The 21,812-nt window shown below is 50.8% G+C and overlaps 1 protein-coding gene across 4 annotated transcripts in view; it reads left to right on the plus strand.

The window, feature by feature from the left end:
* The window catches only part of LOC111161527 (heterogeneous nuclear ribonucleoprotein U like 1), a 35,829-nt gene that overhangs the window by 12,668 nt on the left and 1,349 nt on the right, over positions 1–21,812 (plus strand). For all 4 annotated transcript variants that reach the window (XM_022525253.1, XM_022525250.1, XM_022525251.1 and 1 more), the window contains exons 7-14: positions 959–1,071; positions 5,644–5,910; positions 7,059–7,181; positions 7,283–7,411; positions 17,126–17,294; positions 17,888–18,172; positions 19,487–19,776; positions 21,101–21,292. In XM_022525253.1, coding sequence (XP_022380961.1) covers positions 959–1,071; positions 5,644–5,910; positions 7,059–7,181; positions 7,283–7,411; positions 17,126–17,294; positions 17,888–18,172; positions 19,487–19,776; positions 21,101–21,292 — 1,568 coding nt within the window. The remainder of the gene's footprint in view (positions 1–958; positions 1,072–5,643; positions 5,911–7,058; positions 7,182–7,282; positions 7,412–17,125; positions 17,295–17,887; positions 18,173–19,486; positions 19,777–21,100; positions 21,293–21,812) is intronic.

A 21,812-nucleotide genomic window follows, 5' to 3' on the forward strand; every position in this document is an offset into this window, starting at 1 on the left:
GAGCTGTTTGACCACTGCATAGTTTTCCATTTTATAGTAGTGTCACTTACTTGTAAATGTCTTGTGGATCATGTAAGTTGATTGCAACTTTTGCAGTTAAACTCTTAAGTTGTCCTTGTGTGTAATGATCTGACTGTTCACTTAAGACTGATCCTTAAAAGTAGAAATGCTAAGTCAGGAGTGTGCAGTTTCATTGGGTAGATATTCACACTTTTTAATTCAGATGCCCATGTCCTCTCGAGTCCTCCCTGTCTCAGTTTTTGGGTGTAAGTGGTGGGTAGTTGATACAGGTAAAGGTTCAAAGCCCAGAGCAGTCAGATGTCCGGGGCCAGCAGCTGGTGTGTAGAAGCGCTGGGCCTGGAATTACTCCTGTCAGCGCCTGCCTTTCTGGTCAAGGCTCTCCATACACCCCCGGTCTCACACAAGGCCCTCGGGATCTCACTCCTCCTCCCATTGCTTCAGCCCCCAGTTCTGTGGCCTGCAAATCTGGTGCCTTCCCTAGCATGTAAACCTCATGGTCTCCAGAAGCAGAACCCAGGCCCTTGCCTGATTTCTGCCCAGAACCCACTGGCACCAAAAATGAGGTCATTGGTAGACTCGGCTGAATGTTGAGTGTCACGAGGAAGGTTGTGCCCCTGCATGCATCCCGCCTTTGTCCTAGCTCCTCTCCCTTCCTCCCTCTCTCTCCAGGTTCTCCTGTTTGTGCAGCGGTTCAGGTCAGCTCCCATTCCCAACTTCACACCTAAACCTACCAAGCCTCCTAGAGCGCTGCATAATGAGGGGCTTCCTTTCAGCAGGACCTTCCTCACTTTCTCACCCACCCATCCACCCAAAAGCATCTAATTAGTAAAATGAGTAAAGAAACTAATTTTTTTTTTCCTCCAAAAGTTTGTGGCAGCCATAAAGGCTGTTGGGACCATGGCAGGTTTAACCAGCTTTTGCCTGTTTCTTCCATCAGGTGAAGAGCCTTTCTCCTATGGCTATGGAGGCACTGGGAAGAAGTCCACCAACAGCCGGTTTGAGAACTACGGAGACAAGTTTGCAGAGAATGACGTGATTGGCTGCTTTGCGGTGAGTGCCGGCAGCCTGGGGGAGTTGGCGGAACCAGACGTTGGTCCTATCAGCTGGACCTGCAGGCTTCTTTCTCAGAAAACCTCTGTCCATTATCTGCCCTGTGTCCAGCAGCTTTTGCCACAGCTCTTTGTCTCTTTATCAGATGGAAATGTTGGCTCTCATTTTGGGCAAGATTCTGCCATTCTACCCTCTTTGGTCTTGTGCAAAGCTGTCACATGGCACCTTGGTAAGGTTTGGGATTGTCAGGTATGTGCAGTCTTTCTCCAGTCCTAGATACAAGAGGGATATTTTCTAAACACACCCAGGAATTTCTTTCCTCCTTGCTTGGAATAGCCTTTCTGCTCTCTTTTAAGGCAGTGCTGTTGGCTCTCGCCCCACTGTGGCACCCTCTCTTCCCAAAACATCTCCCTTCCTTCACATCACACTGCTTGAGCCAGGCTTCCTACAGTGCAGTGTCTTCTAGAAGGGCAGGGGTGGATGCTGAACAGAACAAGATAAAGGATGGCTGTCTACACTCCAACTTCAGTCCCTGAGAACAGTGACTGACACTTGATGGTGCTGTACACAATGGCTGTGGCTCTGGGGCCAGACTCCCCGGACCCAGCTCCTGCTTGTCCACTCAGCACTGGGTAGCCCCCCTCCTGCACCCCCCACCCCCGTATTTCAGCATGCTCTCTATGAGAGTCTGCTGAGTTGGGTGTTGGGCCATTAAGCCAGTCCATTAGAACACTTCTAACATTGCCTGGAGCAGAGTAAGTGCTCAGTAAATAATACTTAAATGCTGTTACCATTAGGAGCTCTAGATGTCGTCAAGTGTGCCATGAGACCTCAGGCGAGGTGGCTACCCGGGTGCTTCCTCTTGGTCTTGTTCTCCTCCCCCACCCTTGTTTGTACCCATGGACTCTTTTTTCCCCTTCACTCTCACTGGAAGATGATTTCAAACTCAAAATCCTTAAGAAACCTCAGTCTTGCCCAGATTCTAACATTCGCCAGTTTGCTTTTACCATTTCTCAAACATAGCGGTGTCTGTGTCTGATTGGTATCTGGTCCACTGGAGACTAGGGTGCCTACGTCATGTTTTTGGTTTTTAGTCCTTCAGCCTGCATTTTGTAAGAATAAAGCTGCAGTCTTAACCACAACACAGTTATCGAATTTAACATTGATATAATACTATTATCTCCTCCACAGTCACATTTAAATTTTGTCAGTTGTCCCAGCAGTATCCTTTAGAGCAATATTGTTCTGGTCCAGGGTCATGGATTGCATTTTCTTGTCAGGGCTCTTTAGTGTGAAATAGTTTCCCAGCCTTCTCTTGTCTTTCATGACCTCATTATCTTTTTAATAAAAAACATGTTTTCTTAACCAAAAATTCACCACATTTATGCTCTACAAACTGCTCTAAACTTTACATTTTAATTTCCCATTTAACAGTCAATCTTGGTTGTCTTTTCTTCTTCACACAAATAATGTAGATTTAGCTCAGTTAAAAACATTTCTGAATAGTTAAGGAATTCATCTGGTTTCCAAAGATATCAAGAGAGATAATGTCAGAAGATGCGCAGTGCAAAGTCTCCTGTAGGCCTTTCCCCTCCACATGTGGTCACACACGCTCCTAGCACACAGGGACCCCCGGTCCTCAGGATTTCTTCATCCAAATACAAGAAAGATGATGGTCATCTCCCTTCTACAGAAGAGGTAGCACAGCACCCGTGTTGTTTCACGTTGGTTTTTGCTTAATTATTTGTCTTAGAGATTTTTGCTGTCATTACCTAGACTTTTGGTTCTTGCACATAGTCTGCAGTCGTGTGCACCTACCGTGTTCATATGTTCAGTTCTCTGTTAGTGGACATTCGCTTAGTGTCTCCCTTTTTCATCTGGTGGCTGCCTCGTACTCTGACGCAAGCATCAGTTTACCTGGCCTTCATTTAGCCAATCTCCTGTTGATGGCTCGGGAAGCGGTCTGCTGGGGTAGTCGATGCTGCAGTGGCGGCTTGTCCTGTCCCCATGTACCACAGTATCTTGGGGTTCTTTTTGTGTTTCCACACTTAGATCGCCTGGGTCTCCCACTTCCCCATTGGAGCACAGTTGGCAGTGCTGGGCTGAGTGATTGGCACCACATCCGTCTTTGCATTCTTATGAGAATCTACCTGTAGTGTTTATTCCTGAAAGTGGAATTTCTAGGTCCGAGGTGGGGTGTTTTGGTTTTTTTTTTGTTTTTTTTTTTAAGATTTTATTTATTTATTTGACAGAGACACAGCAAGAGGGGAGTGGGAGAAGGAAAGCGGGGCTTCCTGCAGAGTGGGGAGCCTGATGTGGGACTCAATCTCAGGACCCTGGGATCATGACCTGAGTCGAAGGCAGCCGCTTAACAACTGAGCCACCCAGGCACCATCAGAGGTGTATTTTTAAGTTTCGGTTGCTGCCACCAAGACTGCGCTCCAGAGAGGCTGTGGCACCTTAACACAGCATCAGTGTATGGCAGCATCCCCTGGATTCTGTCCCATCGGAGCATGAGGCTCTGTGAGCGTGTGCTAGTGCGTAACTACAGGCCTTGACTCCTGCTGCAATTAGATCATTCAGCCAGGAACCCCACTCCTTCTGTTTTTAAGATCCCATGCACAGTTTCCTTTTTTCAAAGGGTGCCATAACTTTTTAGAAGGCTTGGGGTGATGGGTTGGAGGAGGCGTGAAGACTAGGAGCCCGAGGGAAGCCAGGGGGAGCCCGTTTGTGTTAGATCCCAAGTTCTCAACATTAGCAGAAGAGGACACAATGGCTGTCAGGCAGCGAGAACCGTAGAACCCATTTCAGCAGACCATAAGGAATATTGTGCTTAGAGCTTTATAGACGACCGAGGATAACACTGGGCATGATGACTTTGAGATTCGAGACCCTGGACCGGCACAGGGTGTTTTAGCAGGACTGACAGGACCACCCTTGCCTCTTGGACAGATGGCCCCATGGGTGGTGGATTTGTCAGTTGAGGGTGCTGGTTTCTGTACAATATAGTAAGCTCCCTGAGTGAGGCTGGTGGCCGTAAGGAAGACTGACCCCCGGGATGCTCATCTCCATGTGAGAGCAAAGGTGACCTCGGCCACTCTTGCTCACATGAGAAGGTATGGTGGGGATCCTGCTGCAGGGATTGGGCAGGAGTCCCTTTGCCAGATGTTTGGGTGTCTGCCCTGCGTGATTTTGACCTCTGTGGGCATTTAGAGATGAACAGATAAGGACCATATTGAGCTGTGTCCTGTGAGCGCTGAGGACGCTGGTGAGGAAGCTACTTAGAGAAAGGAATTCTCGCCACTTCTTAAGGACAGGTTCCAAGGTGGTCTCCCCACTCCAGAGGAAAGAATACCAGGTCTTGTACTTTAATCGGGAACCTGACCTTGTGCTTTGCTTCAGGCAGCCATCTGATCCCACATTTTGAGTCTCCCTTAAATGTAAACCTTTGCTTTGCACCCAGAATGATCTTCCTGAAGCGGCTTTGACCAAGCCCCTCCCCTGTTCGAAACAAGTCAGGGGCTCTGCTCTGCCATCAGCATGGAGTCCAAACTCCCGAGGTGACAAAGAGCCCCTCACAACGCAGAGGACAGGGACCATGTCTCCCCACGGTGCTTGACGTCTCGGACTCATCGGTCCCATTAACCCACTTAGTCCTGTTTGCAGCATAGTCTTGTCATGGCCCCCCTTGTGTGATAAGGAAACTGTAGATGAACCCCAAGGTCACACGGTTAGTAAATAGCAGAGTTGAAGCAGTCTGCCTTCCCAGACGGTCTTAACCACTGAGCTCCAGCTGCTCCATAGGAACTCGGTGGGGTTTGAATGGACAAGCGCCTGGCTCTCCCGCCGCACCTGAAGTTCCTTCTTCCTCATCTTGTGTGCTTCAGCCAGGCTGACCCTTTGTTCTCTGCCCATCGAATTTGTACACAAACAACACTGCTCTGTAGGACTGTCTCCTCCCCCCGCAGACCTGGCTGGTTTCCATGTATTGTTCAGGACTTGGCTTGCAGGTCCCCTCCTCAGAGAATCTTGCTCCTGGGTAGGTGCTCTTACCAAATTAGGATAGTGTCCTTGTCTGATGCCGCACCAGGCCCCGTGCTCCAACAGTCCTGGATCACCGACAGATCTATGCCCCAGGAAGAGCAGGAGCTGCGGAACGCGTGTTAAACAAACGAATGAAAGCATTTTTGGAGCTGGGCTTCACTGGAGAAGCCCTGCTGTGGCTTTCCTTCCATCTGTTCTCTTTGCAGACTACTCTTGCTGGGCTCGAGGACAGACGGAATCGCCTTTTCTGTCAATATTTGTCTTAGGCACAAGACTTGGAGCTTCCTAAAATGACATGTGTCACATCCCCCAGCTTTGGGGTTTGGGGACAAGGAGGGCTTTGGCTGCACCTTCTCAGCTGTTCGCTGGTGCTGCCTCATGTATCTGCTGGCGGGTGGGGGGTGGGGGGACACTTAAATTGGGAAGGCAGCTGTATTTCCACTCCCCGCATCTGCTCCCTCCTAGCTTTGCTTCCCTCTATCTGAAGCTGAGCGTTGACAGTTATCTTCCTTTGGCTCTTTCTCCTAGGACTTTGAATGTGGAAATGATGTGGAACTCTCCTTCACCAAGAATGGGAAGTGGATGGGCATTGCCTTCCGGATCCAGAAGGAAGCCTTGGGCGGTCAGGCCCTCTACCCTCATGTCCTGGTGAAGAACTGTGCGGTGGAGTTCAACTTCGGGCAGCGGGCAGAGCCCTACTGTTCTGTCCTCCCAGGCTTCACCTTTATCCAGCACCTTCCCCTGAGTGAGCGGACCCGGGGCACCGTTGGACCAAAGAGCAAGGCAGAGTGTGAGGTGAGTGGGCCTGGAAGACCACATTGGAGGCCACCTCTCCAGAGCCATGTTGGTGCCAAGGCAGAGGGGAGACACTGCAGCCAGGTGGTGAGAGCATCGCTCAGGAAGGGAGTAACCTTGGAGTTGGGTGGAGGACCACTTGCTCTAGGCTTCCCAGGGCTGGGAGAGAGAGGAGAGGGGAGCCATGGTGTGCCTTGCGCGGAGGAGGGAGAGGCTGAGGTGAAAGACCTAAGTCTTGGGAAGGTTCCCAAAGAAAGTGTCATGTGGCTTCTTCCACATGGCTCCTTCAGGGAGGCCAAGACCGTCTGATGAACAAAAATGACAGATCTTGGGGGTGATTTGGCTGCAGAAGCTCTACCAGAGATCTTTGCTCTCAAAATGATGGTTTTTCAGATACAAAAGTGATTTTTATGCTTATTCCTAAAAAACTAAACACTGAAGTTAATTTCTCATAATTCCACTATCTGCAAGTAAGTTCACCAATAAAGTTTTCGAGCTTAGGCTGTCTATCCTTTTTACTGTGCTGGGTGCCTGTTTTGTACACACACACTTATAATTTGAGATGATAAGGTATAAGCATTTTGATATCTGCCCTTTTCACTCAACATTATTTTGTGAGCTTTAGCCAACTACATGAAACCCTCTTTTTAAACCCATTTTTAATGGCCTGACAAACGAACTGCTCCCCTCTTGGTGGGTATTTAGGTTGTATCTCATGTTTGCCAGATTCTGAATGTACTAAAATACCATGCTTATCCTCTTGCATATAGACTGTCCCCTTTTCGGCCTCCAGGAGGGTTGTACCGCTTCTCCTGGCCGCTACATGCACCATTCTCAGTGCGTGACCCTGTCCGGGGCTTTCCCTGTCAGAAGGCGCTTAATCCTGCCTGAACCAAAGTGTAAATATTCACAAGAACAGCACTTGATTTTGTGCTCGGCCCGTGCAAGGCCATCTGTAAGAGTCTGACAGCCCTCATGTCTTTGACTCCCAACAACAGCACTGTGTAGACGCAGTTACTGCTGCTGTTTTCCAGAGGCAGCCATGAGGTTGGGTTACCCTTGAGGTCACCAGTGAGTGAGGGTGGCGCCAGGCCTCCATGCCACCCACTGCTACTGCTTCAGTGTCCCTCTTTGTCCCATTCTTGTAGATTTTGATGATGGTGGGCCTGCCTGCTGCTGGGAAGACCACGTGGGCCGTCAGACACGCGGCCTCCAACCCCTCCAAGAAGTACAACATTCTGGGTACCAATGCCATCATGGATAAAATGCGGGTAAGGATGGCCCCTGGTCTCTACATATATACCCCTTCCCCCCACTCCAGTGCTGCCCTGCAGCCAGGACCACCCACCCCTTCACCACCCTCTGCCTACAGGTGATGGGCCTACGCCGGCAGCGAAACTACGCCGGCCGCTGGGATGTCCTCATCCAGCAGGCCACCCAGTGCCTCAACCGCCTCATCCAGATCGCCGCCCGCAAGAAACGCAACTATATCCTAGATCAGGTACTTGCTGGTGACCATCATGCCCCAGGAAAGGAAAGGGGCCTGTTGGGTGCCTGGTACTTTTATTTTTTTCCCCAGAATACTTGGACTGCAGTGCTGATCATCATGTATGGTCAGCCATATACATGATGACATGGTCCCAGACTCTTGGCATAGTTCTTTTGAGTCCAGTCAGTGGGTGGGGTCTGGGGCCATGATCCAGATGTAACTCAGGCTCTCAGCAGCCCAAAAGAACATCATCAGGTGAGAGCCATTTAGTGAGATGGGAGGGACATGGATTTTTGAGCTGGACAAACCTGGGCTTGAGTCCGAGCTCTGCCACTTCCTAGCTGCATGCCTGTGGGCAGCTGACCTCATCCTCCAAATCTCAGTCTCTTGGTCTGTAAGAGGGAGATCGTCATGGTGCCCTCATAACACACGGTCTGGCATATCGTAGCTGGAGATTGTTGTTAATTACTCTACGAAACAGGTACGTTCCAGCTTCTGTTAGCATGTTTTTATGACTCTCCGGTACGTATCTAAGTCACATATTGTCTACCAGTTAAGAGGAAGGCTGTTAGCATCAGGTGATCTGAGAACCTTTGAAATTAACCAGAATTTTGTATGCAGGCACAGATACGTCCTTTAAAAAAAAAAAAAAAACCAAACCACTGGACAGTTTTGAGTTAGGATAGGAAGATCATCCGTGGTTTTCAGTATTCTCAAAAGGATGAGTGACCCAAACATGGTTAAGGATGGATTCCTGTCCCAGAGTAGCAAGTTCCTCATGTTTACCGCCTGTGAGACATCATTCTGGACATTGCCCCGAAAGATTTCTCATGTAGCTACCCCATAATGGGGGAATCTATGAATAAGTCTCTGCTCCCCTTAGCCTTGCCCTTGTGCTCTCTTAAAAATCTGAGTGCAGATGTGTGAGCTGTGGCACCCCGTCCTGGAAGCCTTATCAGCGTGTCTTCCGTGTGCGTAGCCCATGGCTCCCTTGAGTTCAGAGTTCCGTGAGGGCAGAGCTGGTGGTGGTGGCGGGCTTGTCACAAAGGTGGTTGGAAACCAGGGAACCAAGTTGGCTTCACATAGGAGTGAGCATCTTATACAAAACAATTGAGGGACGCCTGGGTGGCTCAGTTGGTTAGGTGGCTGCCTTTGGCTCAGGTCATGATCCCGGCGTCCTGGGATCGAGTCCCACATCGGGCTCCTTGCTTAGCAGGGAGCCTGCTTCTCCCTCTGCCTCTGCTGCCACTCTGCCTGTCTCTGCTGCCACTCTGCCTGCCTGTGCTCGCTCGCTCTCTCTCTCTCTCTCTCTCTCTCTGGCAAATAAATAAATAAAATCTTAAAAAAAAAACAACAATTGAGCAGGAGCTCCCAGACTGGTGGACAGTGGAGATTGGGGAAGAGTGGTGTGCTCGGAGAGCACGGGATCTCTGTGCCCCTTCTGTGTGTTGCCCGAAGCTGCTTTTCCATGTGGCTGTTCCTGAGTTACATCCTTTTCATAATAAACCAGTAAGCTGCTGTTTATAGTGGAACAAATGAGGCCTCATAGTCAACATTTAAAAGAGTGCATAATAAGACACTAGTTCTTTTTTTTTTTTTTTTTAAGATTTTATTTATTTATTTGACAGAGACCGCGAGAGACGGAACACAAACGGGGAGTGGGAAAGGGAGAAGAAGGCCTCCTGCCGAGCAGGGAACCCGACACGGGGCTCGATCCCAGGGCTCTGGCTGGGATCATGACCCGAGGCGAAGGCAGATGCCTAACAACTGAGCCATCCAGGCGCCCCTAGTTCTTTCCTTTCTTAATGATTTTTTTTTAAATCATTTTTAAGATTTAAAATTTAAAGATTTAAAAAATTTAAGATTAAAAATTTAAAATTTAAGGGGCGCCTGGGTGGCTCAGTGGGTTAAGCCACTGCCTTCAGCTCAGGTCATGATCTCAGGGTCCTGGGATCGAGCCCCGCATCGGGCTCTCTGCTCAGCGGGGAGCCTGCTTCCTCCTCTCTCTCTGCCTGCCTCTCTGCCTGCTTGTGATCTCTGTCTGTCAAATAAATAAATAAAATCTTAAAAAAAAAAAGATTTTAAAATTTAAGAGAGGAGGCACACAAGTTGGGGGAGGGGTGGAGGGAGGAAGAGAGAGAGAAGCCGACTCCACTCCGGGTGCCAAGCACAATGCAATGTGGGGATTGATCTCATGACTCTGAGATCATGAACTGAACTGATGTCAAGTCGAACGCTTAACGAACTGAGCCACCCAGGTGCCCCAAGAAGAAGTCCTTAAAGACAAAAAGAAAAAAAGCTATTAGCTGGTGATAGTTTTATGATGGACAAATTAAAGGATCTTGCCAAGCAGTTAAGTGTTGAGAGTGGAAATGTGTGGCCTGTTGATGAAACAGCATGCTACAAAAACTAAACATTGGCCAAGGCTGCGCCCTGCTTTTGGCATCCTTACGTGATGGCGGAGATATTAGATGGGCTGGTGGACCTGAAAAGGTGTATTTTCATCCTGTGAGCAATGGGGCAGTCATAGGATTGAGCCCTGAAGACTCAAATTTGTAAAGAACACAGGACATGATCTCATAATACTAAACTTTGATAAAGATAACTCACTGAGGGGCGCCTGGGTGGCTCAGTGGATAAAGCCTGTGCCTTCGGCTCAGGTCATGATCTCGGGGTCCTGGGATCGAGCCCCACATCGGGCTCTCTGCTCAGCGGGGAGCCTGCTTTCCCCTCTCTCTCTGCCTGCTTGTGATCGCTCTCTGTCAAATAAATAAATAAACTCTTACAAAAAAAAAAAAAAAAAAACACACGAACTAATTAAAAAAAAAAAAAAAAAAACCCACAGTTGAGCACAAGATAGTCTAAGAGCCACCCAGGGTTATTGCTGCAGCACAGCCTCATTCATGATGCATATAGCCAACCTCCCCCTTCAAAAAACCTTTAAAAAAAAAATTTTTTTTTTTTTTTTTTTTTTAAGATTCTATTCTTGGGGCACCTGGGTGGCTCAGTCAATTAAGCATCTGCCTTTAGCTTAGGTCATGATCCCAGGGTTCTGGGATCAAGTTCCTTATCAGGTTTCCTGCTCAGGTGGGAGCCTGCTTCTTTCTCCCTCTCCCACTGTGCCTCCTGCTTATGTGTGTGTGCATGCGTGCTTTCTCTCTCTCTCTCCAATAAATAAAACCTTAAAAAAAAATAAAGATTATATTATTAATCTCTGTATCCAATGTGGGGCTCAAACTTCTAACCCCATGATCGAGAATCGCGTGCTCTACCAACTGAGCCAGCCAGGCATCCCAAAGACTTTGTCTTTTAAATAAGCTTCACTTTGCCCCATTCTTGTCAGGGCATTTTGAAATTAGAGTCCGACTTGGTCTCAGTGGGACTCTGGGTCCTGAAAAGTAGAGAGCAGTAGTGATTTCACACCCTGAGGTTTCCTTGCTCAGATACCAAGATACCTTAGATACGTAGACACTTAGATAACTTAGATACTTAGATACCTGCCTTCTCTGCCCCCAGTTTGCTGGTTAAATGATCTGTGAAACCCATTTCAAATATGTGGCCTGGTGGAGAAGGATTATAGTCCTAGGGATAGAAGTCCTTAACATCTGTGTTCAGCATCTGTGAGGGGGCTATCCCTAGAAGTCAGGCCCCCAGCCTGTGAGCCAGGCACAGAACAGCTGAGCTCTGTGAAGACTCACTTGTTGGCCTTCTCAGCTTGTGCTGGCTTATTCGGGGACAGGGTCCAGGGCTATACTAGGTGCACCTGTGCTCTTTAGGGCTGCTGGTCTCCTGGTGGAGGAACTGCTTGACAGGCCCAGTGACCCAAGCCAACAGGGAGGCAAATAACTTAAACTCTGAAGGAGGGGGAGGAGCGTTCTCGGATTAACCACAGATTGGTGGATTGACTTGGAGCCTGAAGCTTTAGGTTATTCAGGCCCAAGATGAGGTCTAAGGCCAGTGGTTGACCTCTTTTGTGTTAAGCCCCAAAAGTGGGTTCCAGAAAAGACTGGAGGTAGGATATAAGATTCAGAGCAGACCCCTGGCCAGATGCGGGCACTTTCCACTCCACCAGCTTCAATGGTGATAAGGGGTAAGTTGATACATAGCTGTCTCCTGAGCTAGATAGAACTCCCAAAGCAGAGACAGTGCGTCAGGCAAAGATCCTGCTGTCCCAGGGTCTCAGCTCAGGTCTCTATGCTCCCTTTTTCCTCTGATTTTTCCTGAGTGGTCAGACCTCCCTGCATTTGGCTCTCCTGTGTAGGCTGGCCTCAGAAATGCTCATCTTTGAGTGGGAAGGAAAAAGAGGCTGTATGAGCCAGGATTCTGCCTTCATCTAGGATCCCGGCCCCTCTCCCAGGATGTGTCTCATTGAGCACAAGCTCTTAGGTGTGTAGGGACCTGGACTACATTTCGTGATGACTTGAGTCCTCTTGAGATCATGAGGGTGTTAACAGCTATGGGACATCTGAGGAAGGCAAGGAGCAAAGTGGACCAGAGGGGAAGCGGAAGCCTCATCTGAGAAAGGAACCTATTTGAAGTTTGCAGTTGCTTTACTGGTAGAACAGGCCTCTGCTGACTTCCCAGAAAGTCACAGCCAAGAATGGTGGGGGCCGAGGTGGAAAATTAGGAAAGCTTTCTGGAGGTGAGGTGCCTGGCCAGGACATGGACGATGATAAAAGGAATTGAGACTTTGTCCTGAGGGTGGTGGTGAACCGTGGTCATGTTTTCATCAGGGAGGGACAGGGCTCACTTCGCCTGGCTGGTGAAAGGCTGAAGAGAAAGGGGAACAGAGGTTGCATCACTTCAAGTGCTCTTTGGGATTCTTGCTTATCCGTGGAAAGCCTCTGGAATGAGGTGCTGCCTGGCCTGCCCCTGGCCTACTATAGGCTTCGAGACAGGACAGGAGCAGGAGCTGTCCTGGAGACTTTGAGAAGGCCTCTGCAGGGCCCTCTGTGAGGGCCCCAAACCACCCCCAGAGTCAGGACTGCAGGCTAGGAGTTCCCCTTTGGGCTCTAACAGCCCAGAGCAAGCCAGGCAGTAATGGGAAGCAGGGCTGGATGTGACAGTGTTGCCAGCCCCGCCTCAGTCTGCAGAAAGTGTGGTGGTTGTCCTGCTTTGGGTCCCTGTTGACGAGTGCCATGCCTTTGCATGAGACAGAAACCTAGAGCCAAGAGTAGAGGCACAGAGTAAACTGCCTCTTGTTGGCAGGCGGTGGAGGGGGAGGTGTTTCTCTTCTCCACCTTCCCCACCCCCAGAGCCTCGGCCTGTCCCGCTGTTAACACTCCAGCTAGTTCTCTTGCTGCATGTGTGGTTCCTTCCACTGGGTTTACCTCGCTCCTCGTCCAGAGTGAGCTCTTTTGTCACTGGCTTTAAATGTGCTCCTCTGGGGTCCAGCCAGGTTTCTCTCCCCACCAGCTTGACCCTGTTGAGCTCTGGGCAGGGGACAGTGGGACTCTCAGAGAATTCAGGCTGGGAGCAGCCTACTGTTTTTCTCCCTCAGTCCCGCGGACCATCACACACCAGAACTACTCACATAGCTTCTCGGAGAAACCTAACTCCTGTCCTTTGGTGCACAGTGCTAGGGATTGGGGATAGCCAGGAAGCCAAGGAAAACAGACAACCCCCGACCTTCTTAGAGTCAGCATCTTCAAGCAGGGTGGGACTGGGAGAAGCAGGAGCAGTGCAGAGGGATCCCACACAGCTGGAAAAGCTGACCTAGCTGTTGTGCTGGCCTCCTAGCAACAGCTGCCAGCAGCCCCCAGTGACCAGAGCAGTGCTGGGCCGACCTAAGGGCTCTGACCTCACTGTGTTTGCTGTAGCAACAGCCTCGAGCAGCAAACTCCCTTTTCTCCAGGAAAACCAAGCATTTGCATTTCTGCTGGCCGGGTTCAGACACTCTTCTTCCTTTTCCCCAGCCCAGGAATAAGGGGAGGGAAAGGCAGTCTTAAAAACACTCGCCAGTGTGTTCTCAGCACGTCCATTCCAGAGTGTCTGAGGAGCCATCCCTCAGAGTCTAGCCACTTCCCGGGACAGTGGCTGCCTATTATTGGAGCCCAGGCTGCTCTGCCCCGTCTCCCTCCACCCCATGAAGCTGCAGGGACTAGCATTCTTGAAAGCATTGCTTCTGTCTGCCCCCTCCTCTGTACCTTGACAAGGCAGGTCTGCCCCTTGGAAAGCCTCCAGGAGGTGTTTCTCCCTGTCCTTGGGGTTCAAGGTAGTGAAAATAGGATCACTTCTTCCAGGCGAGAACCATGGAATGGGCTGTCCACAGACTGGTTTAGGGCCACAGTCACTCTGGCTTTTGTGCCAGGAGAAAACCTCATTATTTAGCGAGAGGAGGCCAAATTTTATCTTGCTATGATCAGATGCCACCTTCTGCTTTGCTTTCAGGAATGAGTCCAGGAAGAGCAGTGGGGAGAGGGACTTTTCCTCCGTAACCTGATGTGCCTCTTAACCATTTGTAGTCCAAGGCCTCTCTATTGGGCCAGTCCTCATGGCATGGATGTGTGCTTGCAGCATACACGGTCCTCCTCCCTGTCCGTGGAGGATGGGACATTTTCCCCGGGGAACAGGGAAGGAACATCCCCACCTGGTGTGTGTCAGAACCAGGGGTCTGATTGGTTTAGAGAACAGCTGCACCCACCACCCAGATCTTCCAGCAGATGTGCACTGGGGTCCCTGGCCTCTGGCTGACCCACAGCCCAGTTTCCTGTTCCGTGTTTTGGAAGAGGATCTCTTGTGACTTGTCTTTTCTTCGAATTTAACTTTCCTTTATCCTTTCCATTGGGAAGTCTCTCCTGGGACAGTGTCAGTCCTGTTGGCCCTATTTTCAGATCCACCCTGTGCATGTTGACTTGGAACTTTCCCTGCCTCCTCCCTGCCACATGCCAGACATTTTCACATCTGCAAATCCTCACCAGAGCCAGAAAGTGGGTAATCCGATCCTTGTCTTTCAGATGAAGAAATTTGAGACGTGGGCTAATTAGGTGACTAGTCTGCAGTCTCACAAGTAGTAGAAGGCACCACTGGGATTTCAGCCCAAGCTTCCTCCCCAGAGCCCGTATTCGCTCTACCCTGTCTCATTGTCCCTGCCTCCTTCTTCCTTTTTTTTTGAAGATTTTATTTATTTATTTATTTGTTTAGAGTGTGAGCAGGAGGAGTGAGAGGGAGAGAGAGACTCTCAGATGGACTCCAGGCTGAGCACAGAGCCTGACTCGGGGATAAATCTTAAAACCCTGAGATCACGACCTCAGCCAAAACCAAGAGTCAGACGTTTAACCAACAGAGCCACCCAGGCACCCCCGTCCCTTGCTGATGGGAACTCGCTATAGCTTGGTCTTCCCCAGGTGTGGATTTCTTCACATCTGCTTTACAGTGAGGCTAACCATGGCACACGTCCCTCCCTGGTAACGGCCATAATGACAGTGGCTCCCAGTTGTTGACTGCTGGCTGTGAGCCAGGCCCTGGGCTAACCAAGGGCTTTTACACACATGAACTCCTGCTGTCTTAATGGTGAGCGTCTGACATTCATGCTGTTCTCCCTTTTAAGGGCTTGAGACTCATTAAATGCACAGTACGTTGATTTTACGGACAAGTAGGCTGAGTGGCACTGTTCACCCAGGGCCACATGGGTGGGACCTGAGCAAGTCAGATTAGAGCTGGGGTGTGCCAAGCAACCCCTACACACACACACACGCACGCACACACGCACGCACTGCCTGCGTCAGGACGGCTCCTGTGCTGGAGGCCGCCTCAGAACGCCTGCTCAAGGACATCCTCGCGTGGGGACTGTTGCTCTGCATCCTTTTCCACTCCTTCCTCACCAACCCTGGCAGGGAGGCTCTTCATCTCTGTTTGCCAAGTGAAGCAACTATAAGGACTGGCCAGAGTGATTTAACGGCCACACTAGGACTTGACCCAGGGCTTTTGCACCCTGCCAGGCCGTTGCTTCAACATGTGGTATATTCTCGTGTGCACGCCCCTTTATGGGCTGTTCCCCGCTCAGGCTTCTCCCTCAGTCCATCAGAGCCTCTCAGAGTTGTTCAAAGGCAGATATTCCTCATCACTCCAGTAGTGTTGAGTGCCTAAGTTTAAATAGGTCGGATACCCATACAGATGGCTGGGTCCCACCTCCAGAGACGGGTTTGGGAATTCCGAGTGGCATTAGGGCTGCTCTCTTTATCAGTAGCATCCAGGTGATTTGGGTGTATAGGCTGATTGTGGGGTCCCGCGGGTCTGGGCCCCCGTTTCAGAGGGCCCGGCATATAGGAGGTACTCCGTAAATGGAAGCTGTTGACAGCTGCTGCTCTTGGTCCTGTGTGTTCTAGAGCGCCGCTTTGTGCTGCCACCAGCCCAGCACACACCTGCACATCACCAAGAGGAAGGGAAATGTTAGCAGCAAAACTTAACTTACGAAATGCACAGGCTTTTGCCTTGCCCAGCTCCGGGTTAAAAGCCTGTGGTGAGGCTGATGCTTTAGAGAAGGACTGAGTGAATAAAGGAACCACAGTGTTGATGACAAGAGTCCACACAAGTGTCAGGAAGGGCCAGTTAGTTATGGCAACCATTCTGTAAACATGTAGCCATTAAAAGAGAACACTGGCAACGTTAATTAGAGAAACATTAAGTGAAAAAGCCTTCAGAGGGTGCCTGGGTGGCTCAGTGGGTTAAAGCCTCTGCCTTTGACTTGGGTCATGATCCCGGGCTCCTGGGATCGAGGCCCGCGTTGGGCTCTCTGCTTAGCAGGGAGCCTGCTTCCCCTCCTCTCTGCCTGCCTCTCTGCCTACTTGTGGTCTGTGTCTGTCAAGTAAATAAATAAAATCTTAAAAAAAAAACAAAGCCTTCAGGATAGTATGTAGCCTGATTCCACTTGTGTTATTTTTTGTTTGTTGTTGTTTTTTAAAGATTTTATTTATTTGAGAGAGAGAATGCAAGCAGGAGAGGGCAGGTAGGGGCAGAGGGAGAGGGAGAAGCAGACTCCCTGCTGAGCAGAGCCCGATGCGGGGCTCCATCCCAGGACCCTGGGACTATGACCTAAGCCAAAGGCAGACACAACTGTCTGAGCCACCTGGGCACCCCTTCAGTTGTGTTAAAAATCACACAGATCTGTGCTGGCTTCAGCAACACACACACTAAAATAGGAATGATACAGAGAAGATTAGCGTGGCCCCTGCGTGAAGTTGACCCATGGATTCATGAAGCATTCCATATTTTAACATGAACACTTTCCATGTGTACCTCTAAGACTTTCCCATCATGTCTCAAAGTAAGTGCTTTAAAAAAGAAAAAAAAAATTACACAGATCTTTTTAGAAATACATAAATTCAGTACAAGTCATTTTGGGGAAGGAGGACTGGCAGGAAGTGGATGAAGGGATTCTTACTCTACATTCTTACTCTGCCTTGTACTCTATAAAGTGTTTACCATGAGCCTGTGTTACTTTTAGAATTGGGTGGAGAGTGTAAGGTGGCATACCACTAACAAATAGGAGTTTAAAGTGCAACCGCAGGGAACCCCTTGTCCTGTGAATGTCAGCAGCCGCTTTCCCAAGTCAGTTTTCTGAGGATGGGCTCAAGAATCTTAAAAGCACAGAAAGAGTCGTTTTCTGAGTTTCTTTGCTTTGGAGAACTAGCATACTTTTCTGTTCCTGGCCTACATAATGCCTGACAGAGGAAAAAAACCAATTTGTAATGTACCATTTCTTGCCTCTTCTGTTACCTACCCTAGACAAATGTTTATGGGTCAGCCCAGAGACGAAAAATGAGACCGTTTGAAGGCTTCCAGCGCAAAGCCATTGTAATTTGTCCCACTGATGAAGACCTAAAAGACCGGACAATAAAGCGAACCGATGAGGAGGGGAAGGATGTCCCAGATCACGCGGTCCTTGAAATGAAAGGTAGGAGATGAGCGGTTCCCAGGGGGATAGCACAGCGCGGTCCTCTGGAGGAAAGCACCTTCCACAGTCGCTTCCCCAGTTCCTGGCTTATTCCTTTATTGATCTTGTCCATTCTTTCCTACCTCCTGTCTGGTGCAGCTGTGAATGGAAGAGCTGCCAGAAATCTCTCAGGGCATGGGTTTCAGACTCAGTGGGGCTGGGCCAGGATGAGGGAGAGGATATGTGGGAGCAGACACTGAAAGACCCGACAGGCGCTGCCTCTGGTACCCACCGGTGCAGTACTGAGCTGGCTTCCGTCTGCTGCTCTGTAGAAGCAAGGATGCTGATTCCACCTGCCTGGCCCACTCCCTGGGGAGGCTGGAGGGAATATTTATATTTGGTGGCGCTTAGGTCATTTCCTCAGAAGAGAGACAGGAGAGTCTTTGTTAACCCTGAACACTGTTAGGTTGAGACCCTTTCTCACTTCTGTCACTTACTACTCATCCCCTCTGCCATCTCCCTTCTGGCACGCCAGTGTCCCGGGGGTGTTGGAACCAGACAGGGGTAGGTACTGACTTCTCCCTGTTCTCTCTGGGGCCCTGCCTTCTTCCCAGCCAACTTCACATTGCCGGATGTCGGGGACTTCCTGGACGAGGTGCTGTTCGTTGAGCTGCAGCGGGAAGAGGCTGACAAGCTGGTGAGGCAGTACAACGAGGAAGGTCGCAAGGCCGGGCCACCCCCTGAAAAGCGCTTTGACAACCGAGGTGGTGGTGGCTTCCGGGGCCGCGGAGGTGGTGGTGGCTTCCAGCGCTATGACAACAGAGGCCCACCAGGGGGCAACCGAGGAGGCTTCCAGAACCGAGGGGGCGGCAGCGGTGGAGGAGGCAACTACCGAGGAGGTGAGACATCTCAAACAGCGCTCTCTCGGCTCTTGGCTCCCGGGGCAGGGTTGGGCTTTGTGACCTAGGGTTGGGCGTTGTGTCAGCAGGTGAATTTGCTTAGCACCCGCTGTGGACTGTGGGCTGTGGGCTGAGTTCTGGCGGAGAACTGTGGTGAGTCAAATCGTAGGCCCTCAGGGGAACTCCCCCACTGTCCTGCTTCCCCTGGGCATTGCTCCTGAAGCCCATGCCCCTTTGCAGCTCATTCTAGTGTCATTTTTGCAAATCTTCTCTGCCATCTGACCGTAAGCTGCTTAAGAGTGGCCAGAATGAGTTTACTGCCATCTTAGTTTCCAGCTCAGGACCTAGCACAAGACAAATGTTAGAACTGTTTTTGGTGTTTGGTATTAAAACAAGTAGAGGGGGTGCCTGGGTGTCTCAGTGGGTTAAAGCCTCTGCCTTTGGCTCAGGTCATGATCCTGGGGTCCTGGGATCGAGCCCCACATCGGGCTCTCTGCTCAGCGGGGAGCCTGCTTCCTCCTCTCTCTCTGCCTGCCTCTCTGCCTACTTGTGATCTCTGTCAAATAAATAACTAAATAAAATCTTTGAAAAAAAAAAACAAGTAGAGAAGTGGGCTGAGAGAAGTTAATTTGCCCAAGATTTGCCTGACTGAATCCAGAGCTAGAGTTAGCACCAAGTGGCCTGTTATTAAGTTCTGCCGTTTCTGAAGCAAAGTGTATGATCATGATTTAGCTAGCACGCCTCACTTAGTTTCAGTGTTGAGCTGGATGGTTCTGGGGACACAGCCATGACCCAGACAGACACATCAGACAGTAGTGGCTGTCCAGAAGGCTTCTGGGCTGAGTGGCAAAGCCCTGGGTTAGCGTGAGCTTGGTGACACCTGATCCAGGCTGGGAGGGAGCAGACTAAAGGAAAGGCCTCCCGAGACACCAGTGTCTAGGCTGAGGTCCAGAGACCAGTGGGAGTTGTCAGGGGGCAGGGTTCTGGGCCCAGCCATAGCTGCTCAAGGGCTCAGGGGGGACTGACCCGTTTGACCAAGCGTGAGGAGGACTGTTCTGCCCTCTTCCTAACCACCTCTTCCAATTTGTGCAGCAGCTGTTGGGATGCTGGGGACACAGTAGGAACCAAGCAGCCCTGGTCCCAAGCTCACAGTCCCGTGGGCAGGACAAGCCTGTCAGCAGACAATGATGACTGAGTTATCAGGGCCGCACAGGGGACGTGCCTGGGGATCTGGGGAGACCCAGAGTAGAGCCCCGCTCCTGAGAGTCGCCAGTTCAGAGTGACAGGGCCTCTCCCCTGGCTTCTCCGGTGCAGGCTTCAACCGCAGCGGAGGTGGTGGCTACAACCAGAACCGCTGGGGTAGCAACAGCCGGGATAACAACAACTCCAACAACCGAGGCAGCTACAACCGGGCTCCCCAGCAGCAGCCGCCACCTCAGCAGCCGCCGCCGCCACAGCCCCCGCCCCAGCAGCCGCCACCACCACCCAGCTATAGCCCTGCTCGGAACCCTCCGGGGGCCAGCAGCTACAGCAAGAATAGCAACATCCCCGGCTCAAGCGCCAATACCAGCACCCCCACTGTCAGCAGCTACAGCCCTCCACAGGTGAGAGAAGGCTCGTGTGCGTCCACAGGCCAGAGGAGGTGGGCCGGGGGGAATGGGCAGTGGGCATCCTGGCCACACCTCTCTACTCTTTCCTCCAACCCTGCCCTTCTTCCTGGCAGTGCTTTTGACTGCAGTGGACCTTAGGTGTTCCTTTCAGACCCAGATAAATCGGGAACCTACCTGTTCTCCCATCCCCTCACAGTCATGTGTTTGTGTGTTTATTGCTTAAGTCGCTGTCGCTGGGCTCTCCTGAATCCCCAAGAAAGCACCTGATTGGAGTTCCTTTTGCCTAGACTGGCAGCGTAAGGAGCCACGCCCTGAGCTTGGGAGGTCTTGCCCCATGTCCTGAGAGCTTCACTCTGGAGCAGCTCCTGGCTCAGTTCCAGTTCTTCAAAAGCCGGTGCTTGGGCTCTGGAATGCACAGGCGCTGTTAGCCAGAGTAGTCCACAGCCGTTTCCTGAGTGCCTTCCACATGCCAGGAACTGGGGACAGTTGCCAAGAGACAGATGAATGACTCCCAGTCCTGGTCTAACCAGAATGTTTCCTAGAACAGGATGGGTAGGCACAGATTCAAACCCCAACCCCACAATGTCTGGGTTCTATAACCTTGCACAAACAGTGGCACCTCTCTGCACCTCGTTTTCTTTATAAAAGACTATGGAGTTGTTGGTAGAACTCATTTGCAAGGTTTGCTATGAGGGATGGGTGGTATTTTAGCTTTGTGGGTAAGACTCTGGAACTAGACAGACCAGAGGTCAAGTCCTAGCTCCACCACTTTTTACTGTGTGACTTGGGTCCACTAATTTCACCTCTCTGAGCTTCAGATTCCTGCTCTATAAAATGAGGCTAGTGGAACCTGCCTCACAGGGTTGATGGGGGCATTAGAGGGATTAATGATCCAGTCTGCATGTGGAAGCACTTGGGAAATTGCTACTACTGTTCTCAGCAGACCTTCCCAAAACAACTACCGTCCCAGAACAACCACCATTTAGGGAGTGCCTGGTGGCTTGTGTGCTCAAGCTTCCCAAAGATGCAGGGCAATCAGAAGGGCTAGTTCTGTTGTAATTCTCATCTTATGGGAGGGAAAATAGCAGTAGAATTTGAAGAGAGGCTGTGTGCCCTGCTCCCCCAGAATCTTAGAGCTGGGAGTAGAGTCCAGAACAAACACAACCCTGCCTCCTTCCCTGTCCTACCATGTCACAGAACTGACCCATTTCCTCAGCCCGCAAACAACCTCCCCCAGGGAAGTTCCTTTGTGGTGCACAGCTTATGAAGGCCCTTCCTCCATCCCAGCTGAACCCTGGTTTTTCCCCCAACTTTCCAGCCGAGTTACAGCCAGCCACCCTACAACCAAGGAGGTTACAGCCAGGGCTACACAGCCCCACCACCGCCACCACCACCACCGCCTGCCTACAACTATGGGAGCTATGGCGGCTACAACCCAGCTCCCTACACCCCACCGCCGCCCCCCACTGCACAGACCTACCCTCAGCCCAGCTACAACCAGTATCAGCAGGTAGGTGCCAGACTCGGGGTGGGGCAGCAGAGGGAGGGTGCACATAAAGAGACTTCCAGGGGACCCGCATGGATGTGTATTCTGAGACTGGGGTCCCTCTTTATTCATACTACAGAGATGGGCTGGTCTCAGGCTGGCATCCACCTGATGTAGCCATTCCATTTAGTGAACGCTCTGCACTGGCTGCTCAGCGGCTGGTATTTGAGCCTCTTCTCCTCGCTGAAGCCAGCAAATGGCATAGCAGGGGCCTCTGAATCCTGCTTCAGCACCATGGCCAGTGTCCATGCCCCTTGGCTGGTGCTAGGCCCTCCCACCTGTTGTTCAGTGTTTTGAATATGGTATCTGCCTATACCTGAAAGGACATTAGGTTGGCAAGCCAGGAGGTCTGGGCTTCAGTCCCTGACTCCCCACCTATGGGACATCAGGTCAGTCACTTACCCTCCCAGGGGACCTTGATCTCTCCAGGGGACCCATGTGTTGGCTATTGTCAGTGCATTCATCTCTCCCCTGGGTTGAGAGT

This window comes from Enhydra lutris, unplaced genomic scaffold (genome assembly GCF_002288905.1).
Source record: "Enhydra lutris kenyoni isolate GAN:26980312 unplaced genomic scaffold, ASM228890v2 scaffoldscaffold85, whole genome shotgun sequence".
Classification (NCBI taxonomy): Eukaryota; Metazoa; Chordata; class Mammalia; order Carnivora; family Mustelidae; genus Enhydra; species Enhydra lutris.